Here is a 13858-nt window from a genome sequence, read left to right on the forward strand (position 1 = left end):
TGGTTGTCAGAAGAGGTTTAGTGGAGAGTCAAGGCTTTCATCATCACCCAGAAATAACAAAGGCACTAACACAGGGTTGATGGACACCTTGTGGGAGCTGGAACTTCTACCCTGTCCAGTGATAAGGAGCACTCCCCTCTAGTGGCAATGGAGGATGAGAGGGGAACCCAGATTTCTATCTCCACCTGGCAGCAGTAAGGTGGCACCATGCTCTTCCCTTGTCAGAGTGATGTCAAAGAAAGCCAGTTAAAATAGAAGGTTTAAAGAACATCCAAATTCTCATAATATAACATTCAGATGCCTAGGTTCCAATAAAAAATCATTCATCAGGGGCACCTGGCTGGCTCAGTTGGAGAACAATGTAACTCTTGATCTGAGGGTCACAGGTACCAGTCCCATGTTGGATATATAGATTAAAAAAAAACCAACAACTTAAAAAAAGAAAGTTATTTAAAAAATCATTCATGATACCAAGAACCAGTAATATCTCAAACTGGAGATAGTTTCTCAAACTGGAGATGAAAAAAAGAATCAATGCATGCCCATACAATGAGATGACAGAAATGTTAGAATTATCTGGCAAAGATTTTAAAACAGTCACAATAAAAAAAAAAAAAATCCTTCAGCAAGCAATTACAAATATACTTGAAACAAATGAACAAAATGGAAAGACTCAGCAAAGAAATAAAAGATAAAAGAAGAACAAATGGAAATTTTGAACTGAAAAATATAATGACCAAAGTATAAAGATCAGCGGATAGATCCAACAGAAAAATGAAAAGGACAAAGAAAAGAATCAGGGAACTACAAGACAGAATAACAGAAATTGTGCAATCTGAGTGACAGAAAATAGACTAAAAAAAAAAAAAAAATGAACCAAGCCTAGGGACCTGTGGAACTATAACAAAAAATCTAGTATTTGTGTCAGTGTAGTCCCAGAAGGAGAGGAAAAAGAAAATGGAACTGAAAAAATACTTAAAAAATAATGGCTGAAAAAAAGTAATGGCTTAAAATGCCATAAATTTGGTAAGATGTTAGCCTATTGATTCAAGAAGCTGAGCAAACCTTAATCAGGATAAACCAAAGGAATTCCATATCAAAACGCATCACAATGAAATTTGTGAAAACTAAAGACAAAAGAAAAAAAGTCTTCAAAACAACCAGAGAAGATTGACTACCTTACCTACAGGGTAACAGTTTAAATGGCAACAGAGTTCTCATCAGAAACCATGCAAGTCTACAGGAAGTGATGTGATATTATTCAAATACTAAAAGAAGAGAACAGTAAACCCAGAATTCTATACTATCCTTCAGGAATGAAGAAGTCAGGACGCTTTCAGATGAAAGAAAACTAAGAATTTGTTGCCAGCAGACCTACCGTGAAAGAATGGCTCAAGGAAGTTCTTTAAACAGAAAGGAAATAATGAAGAAGGAATCTTAGAATATCAAGAAGAAAGAACAAAGTAAACAAATGTATGGATAAATATATTAGGCTTTCCTTTTCCTCTTGAGTTTTCTAAGTTTCTAAGTTTGACATTTGAAACAAAAATTATAACATTATCTATGTGTTTCTAAATGTATGTAGGAGAAATATTTAAGATAACTAATTATAAATGGGGATGTTAAAAAGATGTAAAGGGACATAAGGTAAAATTATAACACAAGTAGACTAAGTGATAGGTTATATATACATATAATGTAATACCTAGATTAGTCACTAAAAGTATACAAAGAGATACACTCAAAACTACCACAGATAAATTAAAATGGATTCTAAAACATATTTAAAAATATTTACATCCCAGGGGCTCCTGTGTAGCTCAGTCAATTAAGCATCTGACTCTTGGTTTTGGCTCAGGTCATGATCTCACAGTTCATGAGTTTGAGCCCTGCGTCTGGCTCTGTGACGACATTGTAGAACCTGTTTGGGATTCTCTCCCTCTCTCACTCCCCCTCTCTCTGCCTCTCCTTCACTCTCTCTCTCTCTCTCAAAATAAATAAATAAATAAAATTTTTACATCTCCAAGTATAAAATAAATACCTATGAGCCCATACTGATAAAATAATTGATTGAATAAATAAATAAATGGGGGAAAGAGACAAATCTCCCATGTAGAAGAATTCTAAATAATTCATGTAAACAATCTGCTCTCAAGGATGTGGAGCATTAACTCCTCACTCTTTAAGTGTGAGTTGTGCATAGTTATTAACTTCTAAAGAGTATAGTATGGAAAAGGGGGCAAGAATAACTTTACAGTGGAGAAACCTGAAGAACGCTACCTCAGTCAGGTGATCAAAATCGACAGTCGTAAGTCATGGATGGTATGTATCCTTGACATGTAATGAAAATCGAACTTTATCTCTGTGATCTTCCTCCCCCAAACCCATAAACCCAGTCTAACTAAGAGAAAAACATTGGAGGGGCACCTGGGTGGCTCAGTCGGTTGGGCATCTGACTCTTGATTTCAGCTATGATCATGATCTCACAGTTTGTGTTTCTCACATAGGGCTCTGTGCTGACAGTGCAGAGCCTGCTTGGGATTCTCTCTCTCCCTCTCTCTGCCTCTCCCTTGCTCTCTCTCACTCTCTTAAAATAAACTTAAAAAAAAGAGAGAGAGAAACATTGGACAAATCCCCCCAATAGAGGGACCTTTTATAAAATAACTGACCAGTACTCCTCAAAAATGTTAAGATCATCCAAAACAAGGAAAGTCTGAGAAACCGTTACAGCCAAGGAGAGCCAAAGGAGATATGATAACTGAATGTAATATGGTCTCCTAGATGGGATCTTGGGGTGAAAAGGGGACATTAGATAAAAACTAAGGAAATCTGAGTAGAGTATGGGCTAGTTAATAAAAATGTGTTGATATTGATGTATTATAACAAATGTTCTATACTAATGTAAGGCAATAATAGGAGAAATTAGGTATAGAGTACATGGAAAGTCTATCATTTTCACAATATTTTTGTAAAACTAAAACTTTTCTAAGAAAATGTGTTACAGAAAGACATTCAAGGGGTGCCTGCCTGGCTAAGTCAGAAGAGCATGTGACTCTTGATCTCAGGGTCAAGAGTTCAAGCCCCATGCTGGGTGTAAAGATTACTTAAATAAAAATAAATCTTTAAAAAAAAAAAAGATGTTTAAGTAACCCATAGGAAGACAGGAAAAAGAAAACAAAAAACAGAACAAGCAGACTTAAGCCCTAACTTTTAATAATTACATTAAATGTAAATGGTCTAAATATACCAATCAAAAAACAGGTTGACTGGTTGACACAGTAGATTAAAAAGCAAAACCCCGGGCGCCTGGGTGGCGCAGTCGGTTAAGCGTCCGACTTCAGCCAGGTCACGATCTCGCGGTCTGTGAGTTCGAGTCCCGCGTCAGGCTCTGGGCTGATGGCTCAGAGCCTGGAGCTTGCTTCTGATTCTGTGTCTCCCTCTCTCTCTGCCCCTCCCCCGTTCATTCTCTGTCTCTCTCTGTCCCAAAAATAAATAAAAAACGTTGAAAAAAAAAATAAAAAAAAAAAATAAAATAAATAAAAAGCAAAACCCAACAATATGTTGTCTATAGGAAATTCACATCAGGGGCACCTGGATGACTTAGTCAGTTGAGCGTCCGACTCTTGGTTTGGCTCAGGTCATGATCCCAGGGTCGTGGGATCAAGCCCTGTGTCAGGCTCCATGCTCAGTGTGGAGCATGCTTATGATCTTCTCTCTTTCTCCCTCTTCCCCTCTCCCCCACTCACACTCTCTTTCTCTTTTAAAAAAAAAAAAAAAAAAAAGGAAGAAAGAAGCCCACTTCAAAAAATAATGCACAGGCAAGTTGACTGTAACAGGATGGAGAAAGGGTATGCCATGCAAGCATTAAGCAAAGGAAAGCAAGAATCAATATATTAATATTGGATAAAGTCAATGTCAGATCAATAAAACTATTAGAGTCAATGAAGAACATTATATAATAATGGCAATGTCAATTCCTCAAGAAGACATAATAATCCTAAATTGGTATGCACCAAACAGCAGATCTGCAAAATATGTGAAGGAATTCCGGTAGAACCAAAAGGAGAAATAGACAAATCCACATCGGTAATTGGAGTCTTCAGCACCCTTCTCCCAACAACTGACAAAACAGCTCCACAGAAAATCAGCAGGGGTATAGAAGAACTCAGCAACATCATCAATCAACAGGATCTCATTGACATTTTTAGAACACTCCACCCTACAGCAGCAGAATGCATATCTTTTTCAAAGGTCCACAGAACATATACCAAGATGGTCCATATTTGAGCCAATAAAATACACCTCAACAAATTTAAAAGAATTGAAATTGTGCAGTGTGTTCTCTGACCACATGGAATCAAGCCAGAAATCCATAACAGAAATGTAACAGGAAAATCACCAAATACTTGAAAACAACAGCTTTTGTGGGTCAACAGTGAAGTCTCAAGAGAAAAATAAAAGTATACTAAATTGAGAGAACATTTAAAAATCATCTAAAAAAAATCTTACAACTAACATTTTATTTAATAATGACAGACTGAATATTTTCCCTTAAGATCAGAAATAGGGCAAAGATGTCTGCTCTACTACCCATATTCAACATAGTACTGCAATCCCTAGCCAGGACAATAAGGCAAGAAAAGGAAATAAAAGAAATACTGATTAAAAAAGAAGAAATAAAACTGTTCCTATTTGCAAATGACGTCATTATTTATGTAGAAAATCCTAAGGAATCTATATTAAAAAAAAACCCTCTTAGAACCAATATGTGAGTTTAGTAAGGTTACAGAATATAAGCGAAACATACAAAAATCCATTATTTTCCTATATACTAGCAATGAATGTGTGCATACAGAAATTAAAAGTACTATGGCATTTACAAATGCTCAAAAAATACTTATGTAAATGTAACAAACACGCACAGGACATGCACTAAACTACACTGATGAAACAAGTCAAAGATTTAAATAAGTGGAGAGACATCCATGTTTATAATCAGAAGATTCAACATTGGAAAGTCAATTCTCCCCAAATTGATATACAGGCTTAACACAATTCCTATCAAAGTCCCAACAAGATTTTTTGTAGATGTAAATAAGATTATTCAAAACTTTATATGGAAAGCCAAGGAACTCAAAGAGCTAAAGCAATTTTGAAAAAGGAGAATAAAGTATGGAAAATCAGTCTATCTGCTTTCAGACTTATTATATAACTAGAGTAATGAAAATTGTGTGGTATTGGGGGAGGGGTAGACACATAGATCAATGGAACAAAATAGAGAACCCAGATATAGATCCTTGCCAATATGCACAACAAAAAAATTTTTTTTACAAAGGTGCAAAAGCAATTCATTGAAGGAAAGATAGCCTTTTCAACAAATGGTGTTAGAATAATTGAACATCCATAAGTAAAAGCAATACCACCATTGGCAACAACAACCCTTGACCTAAGTTTCACACCTTATTTAAAAACTAACTCTTGGGGCGCCTGGGTGGCTCAGTCGGTTAAGCGTCTGACTTCGGCTCAGGTCATGATCTCACAGTCTGTGAGTTCAAGCCCCTCGTCGGGCTCGGTGCTGACAGCTCAGAGCCTGGAGCCTGTTTCGGATTCTGTGTCCCACTCTCTCTCTCTGACCCTCCCCCGTTCATGCTCTGTCTCAAAAATAAATAAACGTTAGAAAAAACAAATTAAAAAAATAAAATAAATAAAATAAAATAAATAAATAAAAACTAACTCAAGGGGCTGCTGGGTGGCTCAGTCAGTTAAAGGTCTGCCTTTGGCTCAGGGCATGATCTCTTGGTTCGTGAGCTTGAGACCTGCATTGGGCTCTGCGCTGATGCTTTGGATTCTGTGTGTGTGTCTCTCTCTCTCTGCCCCTCCTCCCCCTCAAAAATAAATAAACATTTAAAAAGTACAAAAAAAAACAACTCCTAACTCAAATTGGACTATGAACTTCAATGTGAAGTATAAAAGTATAACATATATGAGAGAATTTTCAGGATCTAGACCAGGCAAAGAGTTCTTAAACTTGATACCAGAAGCATGATCTATAAAAGGAAAAATGTACAAATTGATCTTCATCAAAATTAAAAACTGTGCTCTGCAAAAGTCTACTAAGAAGAGGAAAAGACAACTTATAAAATGTAAGAAAATATATGCAAACTACCTATTCAACAAAGGACTTGTATCTAGAATATGTAAACAACTCTCAAAACTCAATACTGGGGCGCCTAGGTGGCTCAGTTGGTTAAACATCCGACTTCGGCTCAGGTCATGATCACACCGTTCATGAGTCTGAGCCCGTTGGGCTCTGTGCTGACAGCTTGGAGCCTGGAGGCTGCTTCAGATTCTTTCTCTCTCTCTCTCTCTCTCTCTCTCTCTCTCTCTGCCACTCTCCTGCTCACACTCTCTCTCTCTCTCAAAAATAAATAAACATTAAAAATTAAAAAAAAAATCTAAATGTGAGACCTGAAACCATAAAAATCCTAGAGGAGAACATAGGCAGTAACTTCTTTGACATCAGCTGTGGCAACTTCTTTCTAAATATGTCTCCTGAGGAAAGGGAAATAAAAGCAAAAATAAACTATTGGGATTACATCAAAATAAAAAGCTTCTGCATGGTGAAGGAAACAATCAATAAAAGTAAAAAGCAATCTATTGAATGGGAGAAGATATTTGCAAATGACATACTCATAAATGGTTAGTATCCTAAATATATAAAGAATACATATATACCACTCAACACCCAAAAACCAAATAGTCCAGTTGAAAATTGAGCAAGAGACATGAACAAACATTTCTCCAAAGGAGACAGATACAGTCAACACACACATGAAAAGATACTCCGTTAGCAGCCAGGTGGAAGTGGGAGGGAAGAAAAAAAGGGAGAAAAAAAAAGATGCTCAGTATCAGTCATCATCAGGGAAATGCAAATCAGTGCAAATCAAAACTACAATGCAATATCATTTCACACACATCAGAATGGCTAAGTCAAACATCAAAAACACAAGAAACAACAGTTTCCTGTTGGCGAGGATGTGGAGAAAAAGGACCCCTCTTGCACTGTTGGTGGGAATGCAAACTAGTGAAGCCACTGTGGAAAACAATATGGAGGTTCCTGAAAAAATTAAAAATAGAACTACCCTACGATCTGGTAATTGCACTACTAGGTATTTAACCAAAGAATACAAGAACACTAATTCCAAGGGATACATGTACCCCAATGCTTATAGCAGCATTATTTACAATAGCAGGATATGGAAGCAGCCCAAGTGATTCACTGATCAACGGACAAGTGGATAAAGATGTGGTATATACATACAATGGAATCTTATTCAGCCATAAAAAAAGAATGAAATCTTGCCATTTGCAACAACATGGATGGAGCTAGAGAGTATAATGCTAAGTGAAATAAATCAGAGAAAGACAAATGCCATATGATTTCCCTCATGTGTGGAATTTAATAAACAAAATAAACAAGCAAAAGGAAAAAATAAGAGAGAGAAAGAGAGAGAGAGAGAGAGAGAGAGAGAGAGAGAGAAATCAAGAAACAGATTCTTAATTATGGAGAATAAACTGATGGTTACCAGAGCAGAAGTGGGTGGAGAGGATGGGTTAAATAGGAAGAAAGAAAAATAAATTATTTTAGTTATTTTGGTGCTAACCTAATATTCCATCAAATTAATATACTCTAATATACAGCCATTATCTTTTGGTCTAATGTTGTACCCTATTGACGACACTATTTTTTTGTATCTACATTTTGGTTTGCTATTTTATTTTATTTTTTAAGTTTTATTTTGGGGGGGGAGAGGGGGGCGGGGCAGAGGGTGAGAGAGAGAATCTTAAGTAGGCTCCACACCCAGCTCAGAGCCCAACACAGGGCTGGATCTCACAATTGTGAGATCATGACATGAACCAAAATCAAGAGTTCAACACTCAACTGACCGAGCCACCCAGGCGCCCCTAGTTTGCATTTTTAAATTATTGTTTTAAGGATAATGCTCTAGAAATGAGATTGAAGATATAAACTTTTAATAATGGATGGCATATACTGTAAGATTGCTTCCAGAAAGGTTCCATCTGTTTACACTAAGTCCAGTTAACTGTGTGCTTTTTGCATGTTGCCAGAACTGAGTAGTAGTATTTAATGCTTTTTTTTCTTTGCTAATTTGACAGTTGAAAAATATATCACTGTTGTTTTCATTTGCATTTCTTTGATTGCCTCTGAGGTTGAAACAAGGTGCTCCTTTCTAAAAATTCCTGTCTTTTGTGTGAGTGCTTTTGTTCTGTTCCTAGGATTTGATTTTCCTCCAGAACTGTTCCCCTTCCCAACTTCCTGATCTCTGACAAGGGCAGTTTCACTCTCCTGACCTCCCCAATTTCTGAACCAGAGAGTCAGAGGTTATTTTTCTCTTCTTCAATCTCTGGTTTCCCATCAGTCACCCACGATGGTGATTCCTTCCTTTGAAAGTGTTTTTCTGTTTCATCTTGTTAAAGTGAGAACCACAGGCCCAAAATGGTGTCACTTAGGTTAAAACCCCTGGTCAGTAAACCAAGACTTAATACCTAACCTAACTGCCGTTTCAACCCCCTAGAAATGTAACCTTTAACCAGACAACATGGGAATTTCCTTGTCAACACCAGGATATTTACTGAGGCACCCCTTCTGCTTTCCTTAGGAAAGGCGATCTTGCCTAAAACAATGGATTCTTCCCTAATAATTTCCTTTTTTCCACTTCCTTTCTACCTTTAAAAACCTTTCTTTTTCTGTAGCCCTTGGGAGCTCCCTTCCACTTGCTAGATGGGATGCTGCCCCCTGCATGGCTGGATTATGAAGCCAGTAAGATCCCTACAATTCACTCGGTTGAATTTTTGTTATTTAACAATCTTTGTTCCCATGAGAATGGCACCATCATTAGCCAAGGCCACAGAACTCCCACCTGGATTACAGTGGAAGCTTCCTGGCAATTCTCTCTGCTCCCAGTCCCTCCTACTTTGGTTTTCTTCCACCCGCTTCAGTACTGACTTCCAAAGCAATGCCTTTTACCTGTCACTCCCTAGTCCACTGGACCAGGCCCAGGAGGCTCTGCCAGACATTCACCACCTTGGCACCACTTCCCACAGCTTCCCCCTGGAAACCTGGACACCCGGGGGTTTTCCTCACTGCTTTGAGGTGGTTGCCTCTACCACTTTCCTGGAGCATTTCCACTTCCTGGATATGCTCATTCCTCATCTTCGTTCTGGCCCGCTGCCTATTCTTTTAAGATTTGGTGCAACACAGGTCTTCTCCACGACGTATTCCAGACTCACCCGTACTCTTAGACCTTCCACACCACCTTGTGATCTCCTTTTCAAAGCACGTGACGTCCTGTGGCACCTGAGTGGCTCAGTCAGTTGAGCCTCATGAGCGTCAGACTCTTGATTTCAGCTCAGGTCATGATCTCATGGTCATGAGATTGAGCCCCACATCAGGCTCCATGCTGAGTGTGGAGCCTGCTTAAGATTCTCTTTCTCCTCTGCCTCCTTCCCCACTTGCCCATGCTCTGTGTCTCTCAAATTAAAAACGACAAACAAAAAAACAAAAAACCAAAGTATGTGACATCCTGCACAAGTAACAGGGCCATGACAGGGCCCAGAAGAAGAAAAGGAGAGCAAGGAGGAAGCGTTATTTTAGGGAAAGGGTGACACACTTCATTTTCAACCAAGTGAGTTTGGGTGATGGCAAGATTTTCAAATAACGTTATCCCTTGGGTCACTGGAAATGTGGTTCCAGAACTGAGGAGAGAGGTTGGGGCTGGGAATATCAATTTGGGAGTCAGCCACAGCGCTGACAGGGGGTGCCCTGGAATTTAGAACATCTGTAGGAATGGGGGAGAGGATCTGGGGTAACCCCTAAATGCAGATGTCAGAAGAGGAGCCCAAGAGGAAGAAAAGGAAATGGTGCTTACATAGGAGGAGGGAACAAAAAAGGTGGAAAAGGGGGCAGAACCAGAGGGGAGCACTCCTCCAAGAAGCTTGGTAAACTGTGAATGGAATGGAGCAGGATTTCATAGCACCTGGAGAACTAAGCCAAGTGCAGATCCAGGGAAAGAGCCAGAGGTAAGGAACTCCCAAAGCATCAAGGGCAAGGGGGTTGGGGGAGTGCTGAGGGAGAGCCCAGGGTTACAGCTCAACCGGAAAGGTCTCCCAAAGAGGAGAAGACTGAGCAGTGGGGAAGGGGCCAAGAGGCCAGTCTGACACCCAGTCTTGCACACCAGGTAGAAACAGGGAGAGGGCCCGTGACTGCTCAGGGAGACAGAAGTAGAGCCCAAGGCATTGAGGGTAGGGTTTTTTTTTTTTTTCTCAGCCACCTTTGCCCCATCCCTCTAAACATGTATTCTAAGTAAAAACTGCATTTTCTATGTAAGATTAGCCTTTACAGCCGTCCATTACAGGAATTCTGGAGCCACACCCAGAAAGTGATTAGTTCTTCTCTTTAGAAGAACTTCCTCATGGTGGTGGTTGTTGGATACTGAAAGAAGAGACCGGAGGAGGCCACTTGTCCCTGTCTGGGGAACTTTCCAGAGACAGTACTGTATAGTATACCCAACAGGCCCAGATTTTATTTTATTTATTTTTTTTTTTTTCAACATTTTTTTATTTATTTTTGGGACAGAGAGAGACACAGCATGAACGGGGGAGGGGCAGAGAGAGAGGGAGACACAGAATCGGAAACAGGCTCCAGGCTCCGAGCCATCAGCCCAGAGCCTGACGCGGGGCTCGAACTCACGGACCGCGAGATCGTGACCTGGCTGAAGTCGGACGCTTAACCGACTGCGCCACCCAGGCGCCCCGCCAACAGGCCCAGATTTTAATCCTGTCTCTGCTACTTGTTGAAGTCAAATTTAAAAGGTAGAAAACAGTGGGGTGCCTGGGTGGCTCAGTTGGTTGAGCATCCAACTCTTGATCTTGGCTCAGGTCATGATCTCATGCTCATGAGATCGAGCCTCGAGTCGGGGCTCTGCCCTGACAGCATGGAGCCTGCTTGGGATTCTCTCTCTCTTCCCCCCTCCCTGGCTCTCTCTCTCTCTCAAAATAAATAATTAAACTTAAAAAAAAAAAAAAAAGGTAGAAAAGTGTAAAGCCCTGCTCCCACACCTGTCTCACAGGTATTCACTTCTCCCCAGGGGCAACCAAGGTTACCATTTTCTTACATTTATTTCTAGAAATATTTGTTCCTATACAAGGCAGATGATAGAGAAATAGATATCGATAGATAGATTTCTCCCTCCTTTTTAAACAAATGGTAGCCTGTTCAATATCTTGCTCGATTCAGTTAATGACGTGTCTTAATTATTATTCCTTTCTTAACCGTGAAAGAGCTTCCTTCTTGTACAGCATTCCACTGAATGGGTGAATTATTTACTTAACCTATTCTTTCCTGGTGGACAGTTATTTTTGTATGCGCATTTATAATTCGGGTAGATGTTATAAATTACCTTCTGAAGAAATTGTACTGGTTTATGTTCCTGCCAGCAATGTGTAAAGTAAGAGTCTGAGCCTCTGTTCCCTTATCTACAAAACAAGCCAAACAGTACCTACTTCTTGGAATCATTGTGAAGATCACTTGCGATGATGCGTGGAAAGTACTTGGCATGTAGGAGTTGGTGGTCTTGAAATAAGGGTCTCGTTTTATTTTGGATTAGTGAGACATTGTCCTGGCCAATTAAGTGAATGTTGATGGGACCTCCTCTCCAGTCTGGCGTTGTCAGATTAGGGACAGATTCTGCAGAAAGTTAGTGACTGAGATCAGAAAGGCTGTGGGCATTTCCCTCTCCGGCGATGTCGTGTCTTCAGGGTACCCCAACCTCCTCCACGTGGCTTCTGCTCCCAGGCTCCTCCAAGCTGAAAACTCGCTTTGAATGCAAAAAAATCCTGTGGGACCAAGGATCCTTTCTTCTGGTCATCAAGAGCCTTCAAATCGCAGACTCAGGGATTTACACCTGTGAAGTGGAGGACAAGAAAAAAGAGGTGGAACTGCTGGTGTTCAGCTGTGAGTACACGGGGATACCACCTAGCCAGGCTGCCTCCCTCCCTGACTCCCATTAGTGCCCCCAAACCAGGCCCTGAGCTAGTGGTACCTCAACAGTCCAGAGACGGGTCGGACTGGCCACCACATCTCCTCAAATCCTCCTCAGGCCTTGGGTCAGGCAATGGGAGAGGAAGAAACCTGGTGGGGGGAGGGAAGGGGCAGGGGGCAGAGGAAGGAGGGAGAGAGGCAACAGAAGAAAGGGAGGGAGAGGAGGAGAAGGAGGAAACTCTGCCTTGGGTGGGTGGGGGTGGGGTTGGACCCACAGGTGTCAGCAGGGGTGATGGAGAGACACTCTTGGTTCCTGGTCTTCCCTCCCCTTGGGGATAGTGTGTATGTGACACAGGTGGCCTGCTCCTTTCCACAGTGACTGCCAAGGTGGACCCCAGCGGCAGCAGCAGCAGCAGCAGCAGCAGCAGCAGCACCAGCACCAGCATCCACCTGCTGCAAGGGCAGAGCCTGACCCTGACCTTGGAGAGCCCCTCCGGTAGTAACCCTTCGGTGCAATGGAAAGGTCCAGGGAATAAAAGCAAGAGTGGGGTCCACAGCCTCTCACTGTCCCAGCTGGAGTTGCAGGAGAGTGGCACCTGCACATGCACTGTCTCCCAGAGCCAGAAGACATTGGTGTTCAACACAAACATCTTGGTGCTGGGTAAGAGGGGCTCCTCTCCCCTGCCGTCTCCCCTCTGCCTCGGATGTGAGGGACCCCAAACCCCCTGGAGGAGGCCCCAAAGGAGGAACAACGTTAAGGGCATCTGTTTTCTTTGTTGTCTCAGCTCCCCAGTCCCACTAAGTTGTAAATCCACTTACTTAGGGACCCTAACACCAGCAAGCCAGCCCTGATGAAATTCTACATTGCTCCTTTAAATCGTGAGCCGGCGGGGGAGGTGGGGGACACCTGGGTGGCTCAGTCAGTTAAGCCTCTGTCTTTTGGCTCAGGTCATGATCTCAGATCTGCCCCCCCCCCCCACCTCCCCCATATACCCCGGCGTTGGGCTCTGTGCTGACAGCTTGGAGCTTGGAGCTTGGAGCCTGGAGCCGGCTTCAGTTTCTGTGTCTCCGTCTCTCTCTGCCCTCCCACTCATGTATGTCTCTCTTTCTCTCTTTCTCAAAAATGAATAAACATTAAAAAAAAAAAATTTAAATCGTGAGCCAGGCACCCTGGTTGGGGGATGCCGGGTACCAAGAGCCCAGAAGGCAAGTCCCACCCCAGATCCTGCCCTCTGTACTTATGTGACACAAGGTAGTGTAATGTGGTGGCTAAGTGCACAGACTGACTTAAGTCCTGGCTCTGACCTCACCGGGGGACCTTGGGCCAGTTACTGAACCTCTCTGTGCCTTGGTTTCAGAGATGATGCTCGCTGTGATAATACCTCCCTTGTAGTGTTACAGCGAGAATTGATTCATGTAATGCACTTAGAACAGTGCATGGCACATAGTAAGCCCTAGTCGGGCATTTGCTCTTATCTTACGAAGGCTGATGAATTATACACCTAAGTAGCACATGCCAAACATCCCCTGTGCTCCAGGGATCCTGAGAACAGAGTGGACCCTGTGGCTGGGCTGTTCTACAAGGGCTTCCAGGGGGCAGAGGTGCTGCCTTGGGAATCTGCTGGGGTGGAAAGACTAGAGAGATTTGGAGAGGTAGATGGGAATTTAAGGGCCAGAAATAGCAACCTAAGTGTTTGAACTCACTCGGCCCCCTTCCATCTCTTTGCTGCCCCCACCACATGCCCTCCCTACCCCATACACCCTCATCTTCCTATCTCCTGACCCAGCTTCTCTCTC

General features: G+C 41.8%; 1 protein-coding gene across 1 annotated transcript in view; it reads left to right on the top strand.

Moving 5' to 3' along the window:
• Positions 1-13858, top strand: part of CD4 (CD4 molecule) — a 44477-nt gene that overhangs the window by 26868 nt on the left and 3751 nt on the right. Inside the window, exons 5-6 of the mRNA XM_042945671.1 lie at positions 11876-12034; positions 12438-12722. Coding sequence (XP_042801605.1) covers positions 11876-12034; positions 12438-12722 — 444 coding nt within the window. The remainder of the gene's footprint in view (positions 1-11875; positions 12035-12437; positions 12723-13858) is intronic.

This window comes from Panthera leo, chromosome B4, assembly GCF_018350215.1.
Source record: "Panthera leo isolate Ple1 chromosome B4, P.leo_Ple1_pat1.1, whole genome shotgun sequence".
Taxonomy (NCBI): domain Eukaryota; kingdom Metazoa; phylum Chordata; class Mammalia; order Carnivora; family Felidae; genus Panthera; species Panthera leo.